The 21,489-nt window shown below is 49.2% G+C and overlaps 2 protein-coding genes across 4 annotated transcripts in view; one reads left to right on the top strand and one right to left on the bottom strand.

The window, feature by feature from the left end:
• The first annotated feature begins 570 nt into the window (after positions 1-570).
• Positions 571-3,014, top strand: LOC143368737 (armadillo repeat-containing protein 6 homolog). Its single transcript, XM_076811770.1, has 5 exons — positions 571-806; positions 1,272-1,603; positions 1,682-1,977; positions 2,050-2,315; positions 2,421-3,014. Exons 1-5 carry the CDS (start codon positions 690-692, stop codon positions 2,793-2,795), a joined length of 1,386 nt encoding a protein of 461 aa, XP_076667885.1. The 5' UTR covers positions 571-689; the 3' UTR covers positions 2,796-3,014.
• A 2,878-nt stretch (positions 3,015-5,892) lies between these two features.
• LOC143368735 (thrombospondin type-1 domain-containing protein 4) overlaps positions 5,893-21,489 on the bottom strand; it is a 54,824-nt gene continuing 39,227 nt past the window's right edge. For all 3 annotated transcript variants that reach the window (XM_076811768.1, XM_076811765.1, XM_076811766.1), the window contains exons 3-19: positions 18,752-18,827; positions 15,792-15,943; positions 14,199-14,301; positions 12,890-12,992; positions 12,313-12,485; positions 11,752-11,956; positions 11,491-11,657; positions 11,184-11,289; positions 10,924-10,999; positions 10,545-10,747; positions 9,750-9,882; positions 9,421-9,670; positions 8,197-8,373; positions 7,950-8,114; positions 7,490-7,666; positions 7,234-7,402; positions 5,893-7,150 (exon numbers count right to left, since the gene is read on the bottom strand). In XM_076811768.1, the coding sequence (XP_076667883.1) occupies positions 7,035-7,150; positions 7,234-7,402; positions 7,490-7,666; positions 7,950-8,114; positions 8,197-8,373; positions 9,421-9,670; positions 9,750-9,882; positions 10,545-10,747; positions 10,924-10,999; positions 11,184-11,289; positions 11,491-11,657; positions 11,752-11,956; positions 12,313-12,485; positions 12,890-12,992; positions 14,199-14,301; positions 15,792-15,943; positions 18,752-18,827 (2,551 nt within the window). In that variant the 3' untranslated portion in view covers positions 5,893-7,034. The remainder of the gene's footprint in view (positions 7,151-7,233; positions 7,403-7,489; positions 7,667-7,949; positions 8,115-8,196; positions 8,374-9,420; positions 9,671-9,749; positions 9,883-10,544; positions 10,748-10,923; positions 11,000-11,183; positions 11,290-11,490; positions 11,658-11,751; positions 11,957-12,312; positions 12,486-12,889; positions 12,993-14,198; positions 14,302-15,791; positions 15,944-18,751; positions 18,828-21,489) is intronic.

Here is a 21,489-nt window from a genome sequence, read left to right on the forward strand (position 1 = left end):
AGTAAACTGGAAATGATTAGGACGTGTATGTTTTGTGGCGCAGAAGAATTAGGGGAAGATTTGACATATCACGGGTAGGTAGAAATAACATTTATATGCTACTTGTAAGTTAAGTGGAACTTCTTACTTGTTTTATGTACGTTTATTTTTTCTTACATATTTCATTTAAAATAATAATTTCCAACTTTCATACATACACTCATTCGGTACGTATCTCCCTTTATTATCGTTCAAATTTATCGCTGTACAGTGAGAATCTTCCTCGGATTAAAATGGCGCCGGGATTTTCAAGTCGACACACGGCTTTAACACGGGATACGCTATCCAGTAGCGTAGTGTAGAAGGAGTTTAATTTACATTCAAGTAGAATCTCTGAGTAAACAAATTAATGGCCGCTTCCACGTTTCTTTTACTGGAAATGATTAAAATGTATTTGGGAAATGGGATAGCGAAGGAGATGGTGTGAAAAAGTGACGTAGCGAATCTAGGGAATATAGAAATGGCCGGCTAGGGCCCCTAGGTTTCTCCCCACCCCGCTCAGGTCTCGTTAGGTGGCTTCCAGAACGCGGTCCGATTGACATTTGTCTTTTTGCTCTCACGTGGCTGAGGCATACCGTGTTCTCGCGAGACAGGCATTCACTTCCTAATATAGAGATTCAGGACACGGTGAACAAAGAAACAGCGTTATCATGGTCCGCGTGATTACTCAGGAAACCTACGATGAAGTCGTTAACGAAAATATCGAGCAATTCTCCATGTCCCCCGAGGAAGCTATAGAAGACGCTGTAAAGCAATTCGAAGCGCAGGTACTCCAATTTGTTTACCTTTGCTTTTCTCACTTAAACATTAGTGGAAATCGTTGCTTCGTTGATCACCATTGTCTCGTTGCCCCCTCGCAATTTATAAGTACGAAATATTTCGAAGTTTCATCGTCATTCAGTGCGTTGGCATTTCTGGAGCCCCAATTTTGACAAGTTATGGCTCCATTGTTCTGTCAAACATATTTTCGCTCGTGAAAATGTTAGTTATATTTCTCGATAGAAGCTCGCGCCGTTCTCGTCTCAAAATCATTACCACTTCTATATTATGTGAAAATTCATAAGCTTATTTCAATAATTCATAATTAACTGTAAATGTGAAGCAGTAGCAGGTTCGATTAAGTGTACATTGAAATGTTTAATGCGAAAGGATTCTAACATTCAAATAATCTAGAGCACATTACATAAGTGGATACTGTGCCATGGTTGTTTTTATCAGCTCTATTTTTATAGGGTGTAGACTTGACCAACGTCATTAAAGATTTAGTTCTCAGCGACTACAATGACTTAATAGCATCTTATGTGAGCCAATTAAATATAGCCCTAGAGGATAAGAATTATGAAAATGTTCCTCAAACACTAGACAAATTAAGACACGAGTTAGACAAAGACATAGCGCGTAGGGTGTACGCGGGGAAGAAGGGAGGCTACAATACCTTGATAAAGTTAATGAAATCTTGCCCTAATAATAGCACGGTAATAAGGTCGGCATTGAAAACCATTACCTCATTGATGACTGGTAATCCAGACTTGTTAAATGACGAGGGGATAGCTTTGCAAATACAGTAAGAAGCTAAAAATAATTATGAGTCGCTAGAATAGATCATTATTCTTTCCGTTTCAAACATTACTCCGTTTGCCAGCATTTTAGACAGAAATACAGACATTCCAACGTTACAATACCTTCTGCACTGGATAAGAGAGTGTTGCATAAGGCACGAGATTAATAGGCAAGGCATTTTCAATGCAGACATTTTCAATAAACTTAAGAAAATATTGATTCGCGACGAAGCGACTGGACCTGAGTTGCGTGATGCCTGCGCCGTGATCAGGGCTTTGGTATTAGACGACGATATAAGGCACGAATATGGGAAAGCTCACGAGCATGCGAGCACTATCGCGAAAGGAGCCCTCAATGTTATCACCGGGTTGATGCCAAGTAAATAAGCTTCGTACACATGCGTGGAAGTAGTATCTATAAGATTCTAATGGACGCATTTCTTGAAAATAGGATTCAGGAAAGACAAAGGGGTCGTGGGAGATTTAATGATAACTTTAGCCGCTCTGATCGTGAGGAACGAGTTCTGTCAGGAGGTAGAGGACGCAGGAGGCCTGAAATTCGTCATAGACATTATGATCGATTATCCAGACTCGGAGAAGCTAAACTGGCAGGCATTGAAATTACTGAAAGCCCTCGCTGGGAACGACGACGTGAAGTCCCACGTTGTAACGTCAGGCTGCGGCCCTCTGATCGTCTCCGCTATAAGTAGAATGAAAGTAAGTGTGCCGTGCTGAGGAAAGCTGCTTTGTGATACGCGTCGTTTGGTATTTAAGCTTTTTGTACATAGAAGAGGATGTTCTGAAACAATGATTCTATCGCAGGAATCTGAGTGCGTAGTCACGGCTGGACTTGCATGCATTTCCGCATTAACACTGAGGTGTCCCTCGAACGCTGGTGTGTTTTACGATTGCGGAGCGCCGCTTGTAATCATTGACGCGATGAAAGCTTACAATAAGAGTGTGAATGTCTTGAAGCAAGCCGCTTGGGCCGTCAGGAACATGTCGGTGAGGAATAAAGCGGAGTGTAATGAGTTTGTCGCGTATGGTATAGAGGACGTGTTGGCGAGTGCCCTTCAGCAGCACGGCCCTAAGATCGAGAGTGACGTGAAGGCGGCTTTGAGGGACCTAGGACTGAAAGTAGAGCTGAAAGAGAGGTGGACCGGGAAAGGTGTGTCCTTGAATAACCAGACCGATTAATGCACCACACATTTCTATGTGCTCCGCATACAAGTGGCGAGTAAACGTGGAGAAATAACGGCTAAGATTATTACTCCTTGTATGTAGTTTAATATGCATCGACAGTTATATATAATATACATACTGTTTTTGTAACTCGTCCTTTTATATACTATCGTATACTTATATGTTGTATGTTACCATAGATTTATAATAAACTTTTATCTTTAATACGATAAAGGTTCCGAAACGGCTATCCAGAATCACATGAAACACCCATTTACTTACAACTAGCTACTCCGACGACTCGTTCGCGGTATTCATTCAGAGATACGGACTTTCATGTTCGCGAGTGTTCGCATTGAGCAAGTACGCGACGTGAGATTAAATTATTCAATCACATTCACGGGAGTTAGGTTGTAGCTTATTAGATAAAAATTTGACACAGAGTGTATTAGGCTTCGATAGGACTTGATATCTTGGCGAAATATAAGCTCGACTTCGGTATTCTTCTCTCATTCGGATCCCCGAATTCTTGTTGAGCAAATCAGGTGTTCGACACGTTATACCGTTAAATTACATTCATCTTAAATATATCAACATCGATTTATGGTGCAGAACATCGACTCTTTTTCATCAGTCTATACTCTCAGTTTTACTTGGTACACGTCTCTACAGCAAAGATACAATTAAAACGCTTGAAACGGAGAAATTTTCACAAGGTTACTCCGCTGTAATCAGTTTCGCGCAGAATTTCCACTACGTTGTTTCTTAGAGAGTGCTGGCAGAAAAATTGAAGGGAAAATAAAATGATTCGGGGGTCTGTGCGTTTGTCGTACACTCGGGAGCGGTAATGAAAAGTCGAGAGCCAACTTTGTGAAAATTTCTGACTTTATAGATGATGTTTGATATATATATATATATATATCAAACATCATATATATATATATCGTGGAATATATGCTCACGATCGAGAGCCGTGCGCTGACTAGCGCCGGTTCCCTGATCAGTGATTTATCTGTAATTATTCTTCGTTGTACTTCACTCCTGCAAGAGACTACGATTGTATCACAGTCTTTGACGAGGTCACGTTCGCTGGCGAGCACGATAACGTATCCCGAGCGATTGTGATAATAGAATAGACGAATTTTTCATTCACATATAATCGAGAAAATAGTTCATCCTGGAAGGATCGCGATAGAGCTTGCTACATTTACTTCCACGGCTCGTGGTGTGCTAACGTTCAGAGAGATCGTGTGAAAAAATATACGCGTATGTAAGCACATATTAAAAAGAAGAGCGAAACTAACGGGAACGGTGTACAGGGAACAGAAATCTACCTATCTATCGATCGCGTTGCTACTAAAACGACGAATCTAACAGTGCGAACGAGATACTACAATGCTCGAGCAAATATGTACACGTAGTAGCGAAACGCAGACACTGGTTTTGCCTCTTCGAAAACGCACGGCCCCGGTGGCGATGTGCCTCGAGCTCCTTTCAATGCCGCTCGGCTACATGTTCCTGATCCTTGCGACACGAGCAGAGCGCGCTCGCCATTTAAATAACGCATCGCGTGGTGGGGTGTGCCCTTCGTCGAGGCGCGTACATTCACGAATTCACGGTGGTACGTCACAGCCATAAATATTAACACACGAATAATCGCCGGTACATAGTACAATTGTAGGTACACGCGTTCGACGCTGACGTTCGGTTGAGCAACATTTTTTTTTTTCCAATCGGTAGGAAATCGACCGTCGACCGTGTAATTAGATGCGCCCCGATCGACGAGTCGATAGCGGCGCCAGGGCGGAGGAACTCTTTCTTTTTCATTTATCTATCGCATATACATGCGGGACATATACAAGCGGGGAATGAGGAGGGAGAGTAAGACGAGGTGGCTGGGTAAATGAGTGATTTGCGTTCAGTGAAGTAATTGAGGAACACTTACCTGATGGGGAGCACCGTCCGTGCAAAGTAAAGAAACGATACAATGAGAACGGAAGAGTTTTATTGTGAAACGAATCGTAATCGCAAACGGAAATCAGCCTCTCGAGGGACGCAAAGCGGATCGGACCGTATTCGCGGGCGCTTCCGCGGAGTCGGGAAGGCAAACCGGAATGCGATTTAATTGACACTGAGGATTGATTGCCCGCGCAATTTTGACGAGGTTTTTTCCGTCAACCGTTACGGCGTTATCTACTTAAACTTAAGCGACATCCATGCGCCCCGCGTACGCCTCTGCGGGCAATTAATTGGCTAATTAACGAGCGTCAAAGAATCCCCTTCCTCGTCGCGGTAGCTACTAGACATCGGGGATTCGGTTTCTACCAATGACATTGTACACTCTACACAGACAAGCGTATATTTGATTCGACACCATCGCTATAATTTTATCGCTATCGCTACTGCTATCGTCGCAGATACTAAGGACAGGCAGACCAGTTCACATCGACCATATATAGAAACGGGTACACGAACGTCTTAATGCGTTTACAGGCTATTATTTAGCTTCCAACGAGTCGAATCTGGGGAGAGGCGGTCACGGAGGGTGGCCTCCGGCGTGATCGATTTAGAAATCGAGCTAGATCGCGAGGTTTTAAGGAAAACCAAGGAGACACTTAATGTTAGGGACCATTCTTCGGGCTTGCGTTCGCCCTTTCCTTTTTCAAGCTTTTCCTACACCTTCCACTGCCTTAAGTCGGGAAGCCACCTGGAAGCTAAGGCAACCTATGCTTTGCTAATAAACAATTTGCTTCAATACACCCTAAACTAAACTGTGCTATGTTTTTTATGTTTTACAGCACAGCCAGACATAGCATAGTATAGTATAGCTTAGCTTCCAAGTGGATCCCCAGCTTCACGATACAGTTTGTCCGCAGAGCTTTGCACATCCCCCGCAAACGCTTCACGGTACTCTATTAATTGAATCGTTTCTGAATTAAAGAAACTCCCACATGTATTTAAAAACGATACTAAGCGAATTAACTCGTCCCTCCCGTAGCAGACGCACCGCACGACCCTCCCGCTTCGGCTAGGCATAGTTTTCAGGGAAAAGAACCCCGAGGGACCTTCCCTGACGTGGAAAGCAAGAGGAAAGGGTAACGATATCGATTCGATTGGTGGACGGACGGCGTACCGTCGCGGATGGATTCGTTAACGCGAGTCGGGTTCGTAAATCAAAAGCGCCGGGTCCGTTCGACTCGATATGTTAATTAAATGCTCGATAACGGAAATCGCCCGCGGCTCGCATCCATCGCCCCTCACTGCTCGCCGGTGCACCGGGGAGCGGACGATAAATAACGTATCGCGGCTAATACAGCCTACCTATCGAGGTATACACGGAGAGCGCATGCAGGCTGTATCGATTCCACGTGTTTTGCTTCTTCTTTTCATGGCGGCTCCAGACAGCGTGCTCGTCGGCCCGGCCCGAGAGCTCGTTTCCTCTCGCGCGTACACCGCGCCGTGGTACAGGTTTCGCGTCGATCTTGCATGCAGATGGGAGATCGCAACTTATCCAGGGGCGTAACAATGATAATGCCTCTGGTTTGTCGCGGACACTCGGTGTTCACCTTTAAAGCTCTGGGCTGTCCTGGGATTTTGGAAAATTTCGGATAGGAACTCGCCGCTTCTGATATCTTTATTGACAGGGTTCGGGGTGCTCGGCACGATTCAGGGCGATTTGGAACTGGAAGAAGGGTTCGTTGGAGGTGGATTAATTCGGCAAAATTACGCCCCTGCAGCTGTCCACGTAGTCACATACACACAGAGACATATCGACATGTAACACACGTGCATATATATGTACATGCCGTAGAATGGGGGATCGTTGGTGCACGGATGCGTGCGGGTGTACATGCTCTCTCGCGTGAACCTAGACAGCTTCGATCAGCCGGGCAGGGATACATTATATTCGTCTATCTTCCGAACGACTAGTTGATTCCTCTAGGCCCGCGAACTCCTCGCCTGCCGTTATCCGTGTTCCGGCAATTAAATAATCCTTCCCCTCGCTGGAGATGGCGAAAGAAGTAAGTAAAGCTACGCGGGATTGGCCGATCGTCGTGTTAAATAAAATTATACATAAAGTACGGTCGTCTCGTTGCGGCAGTCTTGGCACGGTGCTTCCGTGTGCTGGAGACGACGATCGCGTTAACTAAGACAGGCTACGAGCTTGATCGAACACAAAGAAACGGTTGTAATCGTGGAGGGATGAACCTGCCTGTGATGGGTGGCTCGTCCCCCCGCGGTGGTCAGGCCAGATTACTCGCGACATCGGCAGCACGAGTACTTGTAGTACTTTATCCGGCAGAGGCCGTTCTTCACGACCAGGGCGCAGTTCGGATGCTTGTCGACGCACTCCGAGCTGTCGTAGGCCTCTGAAATTCCAAGAGATCCGCCGAAATCGTTAAGGAGCCGCTGTGCGATCAAAGTCCCCAAAACAGTGCTCGGAGAGACTCACTTTTCGGCGGTCGGCTAGGCGATGGTAGGAGGTCCTTCTTGCAAAGGTCCAGGCTGCATTGCTGCTGCCCCGTCGGTCTCGAGGCTTCCAAGCAATTGGCGCCGCCGACACCCTCCAGGATGCATCGGACCAGTCTGGTTTGCACGCCGGTGCCGCACGTCACCGAGCACTGCAAATAAGTTTCGGTATTTATAACGAACGCTCGAAAAAGTCACGGTTCCCCTTGGATCGTAAATTCGCGGCAGCCGCGACTTACCTTCGACCAGTCCGAGGTGAACCATTCCGGCGTGCAAGCGGACGGTCTGCACACTTGCTCGCTCGGTGGCCTCGACTCGCTACAGCCACTCGACGGCGACACCATGAATCCGTTGCTCGTCCTTGCCACGCAGAGGACTTCTCGATATTGGACGCCCACTCCGCAAGACACGGAACACTGAAATCGTATTTGTCCGGCACGTTCGTTCGAATCGACCGAGTGCCTTAACCCTTTGACAGATTATTTTGTGCGAGCCACGGGCAGAGTGAACGAAAGAGTATATTTTTTTCTCTATTTTATTAAATTGTCAAAGGGTTAACCGTTCAGCGTGGAGTGCGTGACGTGCCAGAGAGAAAGAAATAAATTTGTTTCGCACATCTGGCAATTGATACCTCCATGCTAAACAGTCACACGTGGCGGAACTTTAATAAGAAGCCCGTTTCGGTTATCTGTTACTAACGAGTGTCCATGGACCAGCGAACCACTTGGCGCCGTCGCAGTTCGCCCCCTTTCCGAAGCATTGCCTTTCCGTTTCCGGCCTCTCCGCGGGATTGCAGAACAGCTCGCTGCCGTCGGCGCAGGCCACTTGCCGCGTCTCCACTCCGCTTCCACATTCGGCGGAGCACTGAGGGACAAATTGAAAAGCGCCGTGTAGGAAATGACACGCGGGGCATGTTACGACCGCAGCTTCGTGTAACTCATTTCACCTTGGACGTCCATTCCGAATGAAGCCAAGGCGCCCGTTGCTCCGAGCCCCCGCGCATACAAGCCACGGACTCGCACGCTCTCTGTGCCTCGGGCTTGTTGAACGGCGAGCAAGACATTCCCGACGTGATGCACGTGACTGTTCGATTTCGAACCCCTTCTCCGCACGTTGTCGAGCACTGCAATCACGAAAGTCATCCTTGAACCGAGAATACCGTTTCACATCGGGTCGCAAATTGATTCCAAAGACGGGCTCGCTGCTTAAAGCCGGGGATCCACCTGGAAGCTAAGCTATGCTATGCTAAAGCTATGCATTGCTGTGTTTCAGAAAAATCGCTCGCGAGGGTATCTTCTGCTGCTTCCGAAAAGAACATAATACAGCTTAGCGTAGCTTTTGGTGGGAACGCTTCCATAAGGATATATCGAAGGTAATTTTTTAAAATTTATAATTAGATATATTATAGAGTGGATTCCCGGCTTAGGGATGCATTGAAGTTAATTTTTTAAAACTTAGCACAGCTTAGCTTAGCTTTCAAGTGGATTCCCGACTTAAAGATGTATTGAAGCTAATTTTTGAAAACTTAGCATAGCTTAGCTTAGCTTTCAAGTGGATTCCCGACTTAAAGATGTATTGAAGCTAATTTTTGAAAACTTAGCATAGCTTAGCTTAGCTTTCAAGTGGATTCCCGACTTAAAGATGTATTGAAGCTAATTTTTTAAAACTTAGCATAGCTTAGCTTAGCTTTCAAGTGGATTCCCGACTTAAAGATGTATTGAAGCTAATTTTTTAAAACTTAGCATAGCTTAGCTTAGCTTTCAAGTGAATTCCCGACTTAAAGATGTATTGAAGCTAATTTTTTAAAACTTAGCATAGCTTAGCTTAGCTTTCAAGTGGATTCCCGACTTAAAGATGTATTGAAGCTAATTTTTTAAAACTTAGCATAGCTTAGCTTAACTTAACTTATCTTAGGCTAGCATATAAAAAAATCTGCGCCATTCCATCATCAATTATCAATAGTGTTCCTTGTTAGCATAGCATAGCATAGCTCAGCTTAGCTCCCTGGTAGATACCCAGCTAAATCGTGCGGCGACAAAAGTGAGCGCGTTCGTTTCACAAAAAAACGCATCACCATAGATTCGAAAGTACTTTAAAGCGTCCCCGCGATTAAAGAAAAGCGTCTAGGGTACTCTACGACAGCGTGGATTGATAAAAACATCGCACTTACCGGGCCCCAAGCGCCTACGTCCCATCTGGGCGTGTCGTGCTGCGAGTGCATGTGCCTCAATTCCGGGCCAGTGGTGCAGGCAGCTTTGGCGCAGGCTTCCACGGTCCTCAGGTCCGGCGGTTGCACGCACGCACCGTCGGCCACTCGCATCGTCAGGTTCGCGTTCAGTTCCTGTACGCACTCCAATTTTCGTGTCCTCGTGCCGGCGCCGCAGCTGGCCGAGCACTCGCCCCACGCCTCCGCCCTCCATCTGAAACAGCATTACGCCCGTCGTTGATCCGTGCACGCTAATTTGCGAGCAACACCGGAACCGTGGTCAGGAGGATTACCTGGGCGAGCAGGGATGATCGTTGCAGCGTAGCGGGGGCGGCTGCTGGGGCTTTCCCACGTTCCTGCAGCGCTTTTCGTTCACGATCATCTGGTTCGCCTCGCGCACGCACTTGAAGATCGCCGTTTGGGTCCCTGCAAGCAACGGGGGGGAATGAAACGTTTCTGAACGCGAGATCTCCCAAGCGAGCATTCCACTTGCTTCCCAGTTGAACCCTGCGTAAATTATGGTGCACACACAGGGATGCGTAAAAAGGTGGTTGAGTTAAACGCGTTCGCGGCCGTGCGTCGCCGTTGTCAAAGAAGGGAATTAAGGGGAAGGAACTGTGACAGCTGGGACGACCTTATCTCTGCCCGCCCGTATGAGCTGTCAGTCTCAATGAAAAGAATCACAGCGACGCTGTTCGCGATCGCGTGCAACGGCGTTTCAACGCACGAGGAGGACCCGTGAAACGATTGGTGGAAAAATAATAACGTGGGCCGACCACGGATGTGGGGCTTCCTGCTAATAAATTTCGTGAATTGGACGGAACTTCCGTGGCGGTGATGGGCGAATCGAGCCTCGTAATCTCACGGTCCTACGTTACGAACCCCAGGCGATAGTACCGAAACGAACGCCACTCCGCTGGCTTCCCACGCACCATTCGATTGCGCTACTACTGGCTTCGTCAGCTGCTCAATTGTCCGCGCGCTTTTTTCCTAATCGCGAGCTTAATCACCAGGCCCGAAAAATCGGGGTCGCGGCTCGGGAGTGTGGGCTTGCACGAATTAAACTCGAACTTCTTCCACGTATGTACCTCCTCCGCACTCCTTGGAGCAACCGGTCAAGCCAAACACCTTCCACGCGAACTTGGGTCGCTTCTTCTTCTTGGACCTGGACTTTGGCTGATCGCCGGCCATCACCGTGGTCGGAGGATGCTTCATCTCTTCCTTGGTCCCTCGGTCCCTTGGTCGACTCTGCCCGCGAGTGGTCGCTGATAAATCGATCGTCTGATCGGATCTGGAAGAACGAGGAAGCTGTACGAAGGCAGATCGATGCTTCGAGTAAATCGAGGAGCTATTCGTTCTTAGAGCGGTCACGTATAGTAGCCGCGGCCTCTAGCGGCTCTGACTTCGGGAGGATTAATCCTCGTGGGAGGACAAACTTGTACACGCGTGGTGTGTGCGTATATTTACATTCTGGTCGCGGGGATCGTCGCGGGAACGACGCGAGCATCCGAATCAGGGATTTCGTTGCCACGATCCATGGAGCCTGGAAAGAAAACGGAGAGAATAACGGGTCAGTTGCGGTCGGCGGGTCTTCCATTTGCATGCGAGCCGCGGGACGAGTCATAAAGCGCGTTGCGTAAGAGCGGCGCGCGGATAACCGAAGACAATCGTCAATAAGGCGAAAAGAGTGTATTCGATTAAGCGCGGCCCATCGGCGGGGAGGTTACCTGTCGTAAAAAGCGGCGGTGCTATCATCGCCCTCCCGTTCGTCGCTTCCTTTAACGGCAACATGTACTTGTAAAGCACTCCGGGGTTCATTTCCTGCGCCAGGATCTGAGGGAGGAACATTCGAAGATACAATACCGCGCGGCGATGTATGACGTTGCACGCGGAGGAGCACAATGGGGGCCAGGGTCGAAGAGGATCGACTCTCGACGGCAAGGGGAAAAAAGGACGGGTAGGAGAAGAAGAAGCAGCCGTTCCAATAAATTCTCAAAGAGGTCAGAGATATCAGAGGCGTCTTTATGGCCGTACCTCTAAATGCAAAGAATCGTTCAGTGGCCCGGTTGCCAAGATGCACTCGGTGCGGCTTCTGTCACCCCTCTGGTATGTTAATGTCGTGCCAGCCGCTTTATAAGTGCCGCTCGGACTGTACGCCAGCGGTCCATTCAGGATGTAACTACCGTTGCTGTCTCTCAGCGCTAACAGATCAGATCGTTCGTTTAGAAGAAACGTCTCCTTCTAAGCCCCACATGCACGGGCGTCCTCGACGCCCGCCTCTCGCCGCTACCGTACCTAAGAAGTTGTTGCTGAACCGAAGTTCAGAGATGTTGAGCGACATGGCTCCCTTCGGCACGGTGGTCACGGGTTGATGACCCCTCGGCAGGATTGGTTCCATAAAAATGCCCTCGTACAGCCGGCAACCTTTACCCTGACCACCGCAGACACCACAGGCGTCCATCGCCACTCCGGAGCCCACCACGCCGTCGCAACCTACGGGCTGGAACGCGGATTTCAACGTAACTTGAACTTTGCTACGCGGAGCCAGCGATGCTTCAGGGGACATTTTATGATAACAGATCGAGCGGAGCAGCGGAAGGGGTGTTTAAAATCCATGCCGGAGCATCGGATCGCCGTGCAGGAGGAATGATCCACGCGACACAATGAGGGACGAAAGGAAGAGGCGAAGGCAACAAAAGGGATACGATTAGGTGGGTCGCGATCGGACACGTGGTGTAATTAAAAAAGCATAAAAGGGAAAAGCATCGCGGGCCAGTTTGGATCGATCGTATCGGGGAATCCGCAATTAATTTCCGTCAGCGGTGTTGGAGCAGCAGGCCGGGTTGTTCGTCGTACCTTGCATTGTCCGGCGACGCAGAGCCAGCGGTCTGTTCGCTCCATAGAAATCCCGGCATTATGGCCACGAAGATTCGGAACGTCGCAGGGTGCGCCGTCCATTACTGCCGGTTCAAGCGTTGCGTAAAAACGCTCGCCGACGGCACGGCAATTGAGCGCGCAAGAGTTCGGAGCTGGCCAACACAGTAATTGCGGTTAAGCAACGAGCAGGAGCCTTTTGGGGAACAGTCGTGAAACGTCCAGCCGTGAAAAGGAATGAATTTGAAGGTAGATAAGTAAAATTACACTGGCTCAGGTGACTGCCCGAAAAAATTGGTATCTACTATAGAAAATCTGAAACGTGTAAGAGTATTCAAAATGAGGTTTCTAAAGGATACCATTCTTCGTCGAAAGAAATCCTCGAACTTCGAGGGCAATCGCATCGCTCATTCCGCGGAGAACACTCCGCGCAAATAATTGTAGGAAATTTCGAAACGGAACGGTTCTGAGGCGTACCGGGGTAATTATAACGTCACGGTTGAACGTCAGCCTCGCCGACGAAATTGCAGAGACAGGGGCTCAAGTGGCTTTAACTCACCGTCCAGGAACGGAACCCAATCGTAGCTCTGGCCCTTGTAGTTTCTTCCGTTGTACTTGGCGCATTGTTCGGCCCGCAAATCCTCCGGGAAGTTCGGACATTTCTGTCGCAAGTAACGGCTTAATTAAACTCCAGGTAATTAAGGAGCGATCGCGTGGGAAAGCTGTTTCGCTGTAAACACGCCGCTCCCTGGAATATTCGGGTGGATTGCGACGGGAGCACCCGATACTCTACCTCCAAGCTTGAAATTCGTCGGATTTTAAATTCCCTTTCAATCTCTCCGCCGTAGCCCCGCACTTTCGGTAATGAATTTCGGTGCTTTGAAAAAGGAAGCCCGCACTCGAGCAAACACGACGCAACGCGAATACCGACGCGCACGCGGGGAATCGTTAGCCTCGGTAATTTCCGGGTGGAAGATTAATTGCTGTCCAGTAAAATCCTGAATAGTCTCGCGTGTTTGTACACCACCGTTCCTCCGCGGAACCTCCTCGAGGAAGGGAAACCGAGCAGCGTGCAAATTTTTTAATTACGCCGCCGTATCTGAACGCTGAAACCAGCTCGGATCCATAACTTCGATTGTCCTCGAAAGACGCGCCAGAACCACCCTCTATCGAGAGCGAGCGATTCAGCGGTTCCGCACGCTTTGAAATCGATCCGGAAGTATTGGACCCCGCGAAAGAGATCGCGATGCCTGCGCTACTATAAACGCCTAATTACCACCGGCGCGAACCTCCGCGGAGGGCACGGCTGTCCGTTACCGAGGCAGTCCGCGGCTCCGCAGCTGGTCATTATTCTCATGAATTTTAAACAACGCCGCGTGCTCGCGCGCCGCCCGTATAAATTGCCGTCGTGCGCATCCTTAATTGGTCTCGCGGATGATTTGTTCGCGACTCGTGACGTACCGTCGAAAAGAAAGCCCCCTGGCGATCTTCGATACGCACGTCCACGTAGGACCGCGAGATAAATGCACTCGGATGCACTGGGATGCGCGCTTGCAGTTAGCGGGAGTGCACCATTCCAATTTATAATACATTCCACGCCCCGTGGAAAAATCGAGGCTCGGGCAAGGACATTTGCGCAGTTTTCGCGAGCTCAGAGGCAAGCGTTGATCGCTGGATACTCGAGATACAAAGAGCGAGCGCTCCCCTGGCTGCATCGCCAAGTAGTGCTGGCTAATTATCCGCGGCGTCGATTCGAGAAATTCGCTGGCGCCCGTCGCTAACGAAGCACAAACGTTAATCCATCACGCCCGGCCGACAGGGTACAAAGGCGTAAACATCAAGCGGCACTACGTGTCGCGTTGATTTACCTGCGTGTTGCACGTGTGGTATCTCTTGTACGTGCCGATGCAAATGGGCCGCGAGCCGCTCGTCCCGTTCCCCGCGATAATGCTCCTCCTCCTCAAAAGTCGCCTGGAACAAATCGTTCGCATTAAGCCGTGCCCGCTCGATAGATTCCGATCTCCTGCCCGCGCGATTCCCGGGCTCGTTATACGCCCGTCACGCCGAGCGGCTTCGTCGACGGACCGATCGGCCTGCCGGAGAAATCGGTGACTCTTACTACTATCCACTCTCACGGACGGATCTAGAGTACCTTGGGACGAGAGACATTGGTATTACAGAAGCTGTTGCAACCTTCTCCCGCTCCTTTTGCCCCGAACCCCGTGGGAACACCCAGGCTGCCATGGTTATTAACTGTGTGCGCTACCTGTATGCAAAATTCGAGGGAGATCGGCGGCTCGGCACTCGCGCGCTCGCCTCGTCAGTGGTACAGGCGTAAGGACACCCGTTTATTATTCTCGGGAAGGAAAAGAAATGGTCGCTAACGGTACAGGGTACCCTCGATTTTATCGTCTCGGTTGCTCGTCCAACGATAAATCCCTTCGACGAGTCACGTAACCGCGCAGGTAGCGTTACAAAGGTGTAAATGTCAGCGGCGATAACACGTTCGCGAGGAGGATCGGTCCGCGCGAGTCGTCGGCGCGGCAGCGTGTAATCTTCCTCTGCTACCGATCCGCAATTTGCTCGATACTCGCCTCTCCCTCTCTCCGCTCGTGTGCAGCAGGTGGCACGGCCGTGTCAGCCCTCGAGATGCAGCGTCGATCCACGGGTCCCAGGGGCAGAGAGCTCGCGGAAGGAAGCTGCGACCGTGAATTTCTCTACGAAACTCCGACGCGCCTGGACTCTGCCGCGCGTAGGTGTTCCCTGAACCATTTGGAAACCGCGAAACGGTTGCTCGTGGCCTTTGATCGCGCGAAGGCTTAACGGTACCGCGAGACGTGTGATTATTGCCAGAAACGGTGGCAAATTATACTCGGTCTAGCGTTCTGCCGGTTAGGAAGATTACCCTTGCAGCCTTCTTATCTGCTGGCTTTCAGCGCAGCTTCTTCTTTTTCTATTCTTCTGTTTCAATTCGAAGGAATACGGGGGTAGAGGGTGGCCACTGATGTGGCCAATTCGGCTAATAGGATTACGGTTCTCCTAGTCAATTATTATTATTAAGCGTCGTTATTGCACAAATAAAAGAAGAGAGATGTATAAAATTTGCCATCATTGCTCCGGCAGGTGATGCGCAACAACAATTCATCCTAATGTCAGAAAATCATTATACCAAGAATGTTATCTTCTCCGAAATATTACGAAGAAATCAAGCTTTCTTCGAAACACTTAATTTCCTTAAAAGATATTAATTCTAATAAACATAAATTAGTCACGCTAATATCTCGGGCGAAGCCGAGATGGGGGACGCTAGTAATAATAAGATCAATACGAAATGCTTTGAAATCCGCGAGCTATTGAGTCTTCTACATAACTTTTCCCCTTCGTCCTTGTTCGATTCTACGTTACCTATCGGTGTAATGTCACGCAGGTACGTTTGATTCATGAAAGCGCCATGTACTTACTGGTAGGGCACGCATTCGCGGGCCTGAGACTGTATGCCCGTGCCGCAGGTCCTCGAGCAGTCGCTCCAGGCGCTCCAGGGGCCCCAGGTCCCCCTGATCCGATTGTCCCGAGCGAGACCGAACTGAGTCTTCTCCCGCAGCATGTGATACACCTGGAAATCATTTCACGAGCTTTATACCGTGCACTCGACTACTGTCGCTTTGGCTCGCACCTGGCGGTAGCGAAACGCTCGTCGAGGATCATTATTCATATCGCCGCGCGCAGGGAATTCGAGGCATCGCGTAATCACGCTGATCTTGCCCCATAATTAATTTCATCGGAAGTTCCCTTAGCCCGTCGCCGGATTAATCGATCAAAGAGGGGCGGGCGCGGGGGAGGGCGAACGGAATTACCCTGGCCCGATGATGATCAAACGGCCGACCCTCTATTGTAATCTATCCGCGTTAATTACACCGGAGAGGGACGCCACCGGCTGGATATCCCCGGATACAAACTGTTTGTTCGATAATTAATATCGAGTACTTCCGCGATCGGGGGCCTTAATTGGACCACTCGCGACGCGATACTGCGGCGCGTCGGCCTCGCGCCGTAATTAAGTGAAAGAGGGGTCAATTGCGACGTCTTCGGCGTGCACATTATTCCGTTGCCGATCGATCCGTCGCGAAACAGTGCCGCGAAGCTGAGCTCTGCCTCGCGCGGTGGCTTCGTTCGGGTAATCGCGCGGATTACGCTGGATTAACATTCTGAACTTAACGGAGCCGCGCAGCCGCAAAAAACCGAGGATTAACGGCCACACTGGGCTCTCTAATAACGCGTTTCGAGCTCGAGCTTATGACCCCGCGATTGGCTTCAGCGTTGCTAGCGAAATCCACGGGGAATTCGAAATTCGACCGGCTTTCAGAAAGTCGTTAAATCGCAGAAACGATGCAACGCTCCACCTTGATGCCCGGCATTAACTTCGGCACGTTAATCGCTTCGCTCCTATGTGTACATAGATGGGGAAACACGTAATACTTCCCGCGAAGGAGGTACGGACGGTGCCCCGTCAGACCAGCGCAACGCGGTGAATAATGGAGCCGAGCGTTTCGGGATTCTTCTCTCCGCGGCCGGCAATCTTAATCGACTCGCTGCGAAAGCCTCTCAAGGGGACTCTTTGGAAACGGTATTACGGGGCCATTAGAAGAAAAGAATTATGGATCGCGGACGGCTCGCGAGGATTCGTTGGATTTGCGAGAATTGTTGGGAGCGATTTACTACTCCGCGATTTCTGAGCTTGTTACGGTGTAGAGATATGAAGACACTTTTAAGCTTCTGAGTGGAGGAAATACTTGGAGGGGAAGCCTGACAGTACCCTCGATTTTATGTAGTATATGGATAGCTGAGAATCATATTGGTGTAGCTCCAAATTTTGATAATTTCAGTTAAAGGGTCTTACTAGTGAGACGGCAGAAGAAACTTAATATCTCAGGAATTAAAAAAGAAGCAAATATTGCACGTATTATTTTGCACGTTTATAGCTTTATTCTATCACCATTTAAGATTATAAAAAAAAAATTTGTAAGTAAAAATATCCATTTACAGCGAAATAGGAGCATCGAGAAGAGAACAACATCCTTCCGGATGCGTGAGAAAGTAAAAAACAAGATTGAAGATTAAATTTATTAAATTTTTAAGCATACCTACAGATATTTATTATGGTCGCATTTTGAGCCTCTACATGTGTTCCCACAACTGCAAAAAATATATCCAAGGAACACCATGCTAGTGACTTACGTACACCACTATGAATCTCGGCCCTGCATATATCCGCGAAGTTAGTAATTAGAATAGTAACGCACCCTCGTTGAGCTTCTCGCGAAGGGATGCTGCCTCCAATTGGGTTCCAGCGTAGTTGGAAGATTGTTTGGAGAACCGTGAGGGATTTATTTAACCGAATACCTCGCGAACCGCTGCTGGAGAGCCACGGTGCTCGTTAGAGCGGGCCGATTAAAAGCGGCCACAGCGGCCGACCAATCATTACGATTAACTGGAACGATCGTTTAAACTATGTAAGTTTAATCGACGATGAGCGCCGTTATCCAGGTTACACGGGGTTCAACAGGTTGCCACGAAATTGTGGTTATTCCCGTGCACGCTGCAAGAAAACTCTCCGCGATAAAACCGGCGGGCAAAAAGGCATTCTGCCAATCTATCCGCGGCGGAGCCATCTCAATTTGACGATTGAGAGATCCTTCGGCGTCAATTATGCACGCGCCAGTGTACAAAGGGACGTTAACTGGGGACATTCGGTGTTTCCTCGGCTTGAAACGATCACCCGCGGGTCGAGGGCGATATCACCATATTTTGCAAAACAAACGGACCATTTAAGCCGCAATAGAAGCTTGCATTCGCAAGGAGAAGGCCGGTTGCACGGCCGAGGGGCGACCGGGGTGTTTGCGCGGCCTTGAGAGCGCAGCTCGCTCGGCCGGGTAATTTAGGAAGCTCCTCTGGTGTCAATTAATTATCCTCCTCGCGCCACCCAGAATAACGTCCACGTAATTGCTTATTAATTCCTGTAAGTGGATTAAATTAATATGCACCGGGCAGCCGTGCGTTGGGGATAAAATATCTTAATGGCCGGGATGGCCACGATAACGTTATTACGGCCGTAAGTTAACCGGCAACGAGTTTTACGGATCGAGTTACACCCTTGAAAATCCCGCTTGCCCGGGCTACCGCGCTTAATGAACATATTCCGCGCGGAAAGCCGATACTTTTCGCGCATCGATGCCGCGATCTCCGAGTTCTGCCGGGCTAAGGGGAGATGGGGGAGAGATCTGCACGCCCTCGGGAGCAGAGACGATCGGCGAGCCCGCTCGTATTTATGGGTCAACTCGGCGCGCGGCGATTAAAGGGGGAATCGGCTCGAAAAGCCGAGCGCCGACGATGCTATCTTAATCGGGGTGGGATGGAAACTTACCTCGATGGGATACTTGTCGGGCACGTGGGCACACGAGACGCTGGCCGCGGTGAGCATTGTCAAAGCTAGAATCGATCTGAAACAGAGATTGCGGAGATGCCTTAATTAATCCGACGTAATGGAATGCAATTTGTTATCGCCGTTGTCAATCTGCCCGGGCGGTTTTCACGAGCGACCGTTGAACCGAGCCAATTATCCCCCTTATCGGGCAAAATATCTATCTTTCAGCTGGCTCCGTCGGGTTAGGCGTTTCAAGAATGCGATAATACAGCGCGAGACGAGCAGCGCTGCGTACGCTATGACGACGCGAATTATTTACGGTCTCGGCTCGGTTAAACGGCGCTCGCCACTCGTAAATTATCATCGAAGGATCGTAATGAGCATTAACGCCCGGCTGGACGAGCGCTGAATAGTATTTGGACGGGATTAAGGAAACGAGGCCGAGATTTATGACCGCTGCTAATTGATAACTTCCGTTCGAGTAGAGAAGCGGACCTACCGAGGATGCCTCTGTGCCGCGAAACCCTCGCAGCGGCTTCACCCAGCGATTTATACCGACAGAATGAAAGCGTTCTGCGTAGCGATGGGAATCCGCGAGGAAGCGCTTCTCAACCCTGCCCAAGGTGCGGTTTATAGAGCGAATTTACGCGAGACGGATAGCCGAGCATGTGTTCTCGATCATCCACCTCCCCTGGATCGGATAATCGCTGCCATAGATTCCAGAGCTCCTCGATTTTCACGGCGCGGATCGCTTGCACGGGTCTCTAGGTGCAGCGTGCAGGCGCCAGGCTGTTTCGCCGCGGCAATTATTAAAACTGCAACCGCGGATGCGTCTCCGATCGGGGAGCCCGAGCCGGATAAGGGGGAGGAGGAGCGGGGAGAAGGCGGAGAAGAAAAGGAGGAAGAGCAGAGGCTGTGACGTCGGCGCGAGTAAACTGTGCCACCGAGCGCTAATAACGTTTCACTTGTTGCGTTTTCTTGGAAAGCTTAATTAATCATTACGCCCCTGAGCGACGGAGGGGGCAGAGGCGGAGGAAGGGGCAGATAGATGCGAGAGGGGCCAGGGGATGCGGACCGCCCGCCGCTACTTCAGCTGGCCCATACTCGCGTGCGTGATGCACGCACACGCCGGGACATGTGTGAATACGCGCTCTGATAAAATCAGAAAAAGCAGCGTCTCGGCTTTCCACGCGAGCCGCGTAAAGCCCCGTGCATAGGGTAAATCCCGGGCTGTCGGTACACCAAAGTAATATAATATAGCTATTAAATGTAACACTGATAGAATTTATTTCAGAATGGACCTAATATGTTCAGAATTATTATGCCGATTTGAAAGAAACTAGTCGATATTCGTTGAAAATCGAGTTGAAAACTGAAGTCATGACATCTGACCAGCTCTCCCGGGGTGCTGGGAGAAATGGTAGAGGAAGTGCAGTATGTTTGGAAGACCAGTTTGTTTAAGACGAATAAAAAATTACAGCAGAGGATGGGAACAAGTAAAACTGCATAATATCATAGGAAACTAATAAACTTTTATATTTTAAACTGTCAGTAATAATAAAAAATTCAGTAAAAACTAAAAACTAGTGTATTTTAAATAAAATCGTTTAACTTAAATTCTTTTTATATATTTTTTTACTACTTACTTTTTAGTGTCTAAGTTTTATTCGTGGTTATAGGCTGATTTTATGTCGTTTAGATTTGTACTTATGGGTTATATTTATTGATGACTGGGTTATTTTTTAGATCACTTGGGGTTATTTTTATGATTAAGTCGAAAATGTTAAAATGGCGGTTCATCCACAAATGTCATCAGTTAACAGGTCATCAGACTGTACACTACAGTTTTATAAAAGAGGGTAACTGATGTCACAACCTCCAATTACCTTTTATTGCCTATAAATCCAGAAAATCACAGAAGGAAGCGAAATAACGCTACTCATTCAACTGTTTAGCTCCTAGAGAAGCAATTGGTCTGCACTTTAACAGGCTGTTACGTATCGAGTCTGAAATACAGCAACTGTGCCAACTCCCCTGCCGTAGCGACACCCCCGGATTCACCCCAGCAGCGATCGCGAGATAGGCGTTCGCGCATACCGCGAGAAACGTATCACAATAGCGAGTTCTCTAAAAATGCACGGTGGGTATGCTCCGTTGACTAAAATGACACGAATAGTCCTGACGTGCGCGGGACATTGTTTCCAGCTGGCACAGGCGTGTCGCAACGCGTGCAAAGCTGGCGCAAAGAAACCCGCAGCTTGCACAACGCGTGGGCAGAGAATTCGGAGGGGAGGGTTCTGTTAATGACATTAGAATTAACGATACACGAAAGCCCTCGCGCCGGAGTTATCTACGGAGCGTCTCGATTACTAGTCTGACCTCCGCATTGTCTCCCCATTAAGGCAATCTGTTACATCCTAAACAAACGCGCGTATCGCGCTTCATTAGACGCGATTATTGTGAATTACAAGCGTAGCGGTTTGTTGTTCACCGACGAGGCGGCCGGACCGCGCGGCCCGGTATGCACAGCGCCTAAGCCTAAGAACAGGGGCGTCTCGGTGCACGCGAGCCGCGCGATGAAGCATCGCACTTGCTGCAACTGCGCTGGCCAGCGACTCGAGAGCAATCGCGTCCAGCCTGCAACGGCGAACACGTGTTCCACGCTAGGAAGACAGCGAGATCACCGTGAAATCGTTGGACCGTTCTGATTCCAGTTAGCCTTCTAGCATCTCCTTTTC

The sequence above is a fragment of the Andrena cerasifolii genome, chromosome 5, assembly GCF_050908995.1.
Source record: "Andrena cerasifolii isolate SP2316 chromosome 5, iyAndCera1_principal, whole genome shotgun sequence".
NCBI classification, from domain to species: domain Eukaryota; kingdom Metazoa; phylum Arthropoda; class Insecta; order Hymenoptera; family Andrenidae; genus Andrena; species Andrena cerasifolii.

Excerpts from the sequence above, each read along its gene's own strand:
- LOC143368737 (XM_076811770.1), top strand. The coding sequence starts at position 690 with ATGGTCCGCGTGATTACTCAGGAAACCTACGATGAAGTCGTTAACGAA. Across the intron at positions 1,604-1,681 it reads GGGATAGCTTTGCAAATACA|CATTTTAGACAGAAATACAG; the intron begins GTAAGAAGCTAA and ends TCCGTTTGCCAG. Across the intron at positions 1,978-2,049 it reads TATCACCGGGTTGATGCCAA|GATTCAGGAAAGACAAAGGG; the intron begins GTAAATAAGCTT and ends TCTTGAAAATAG.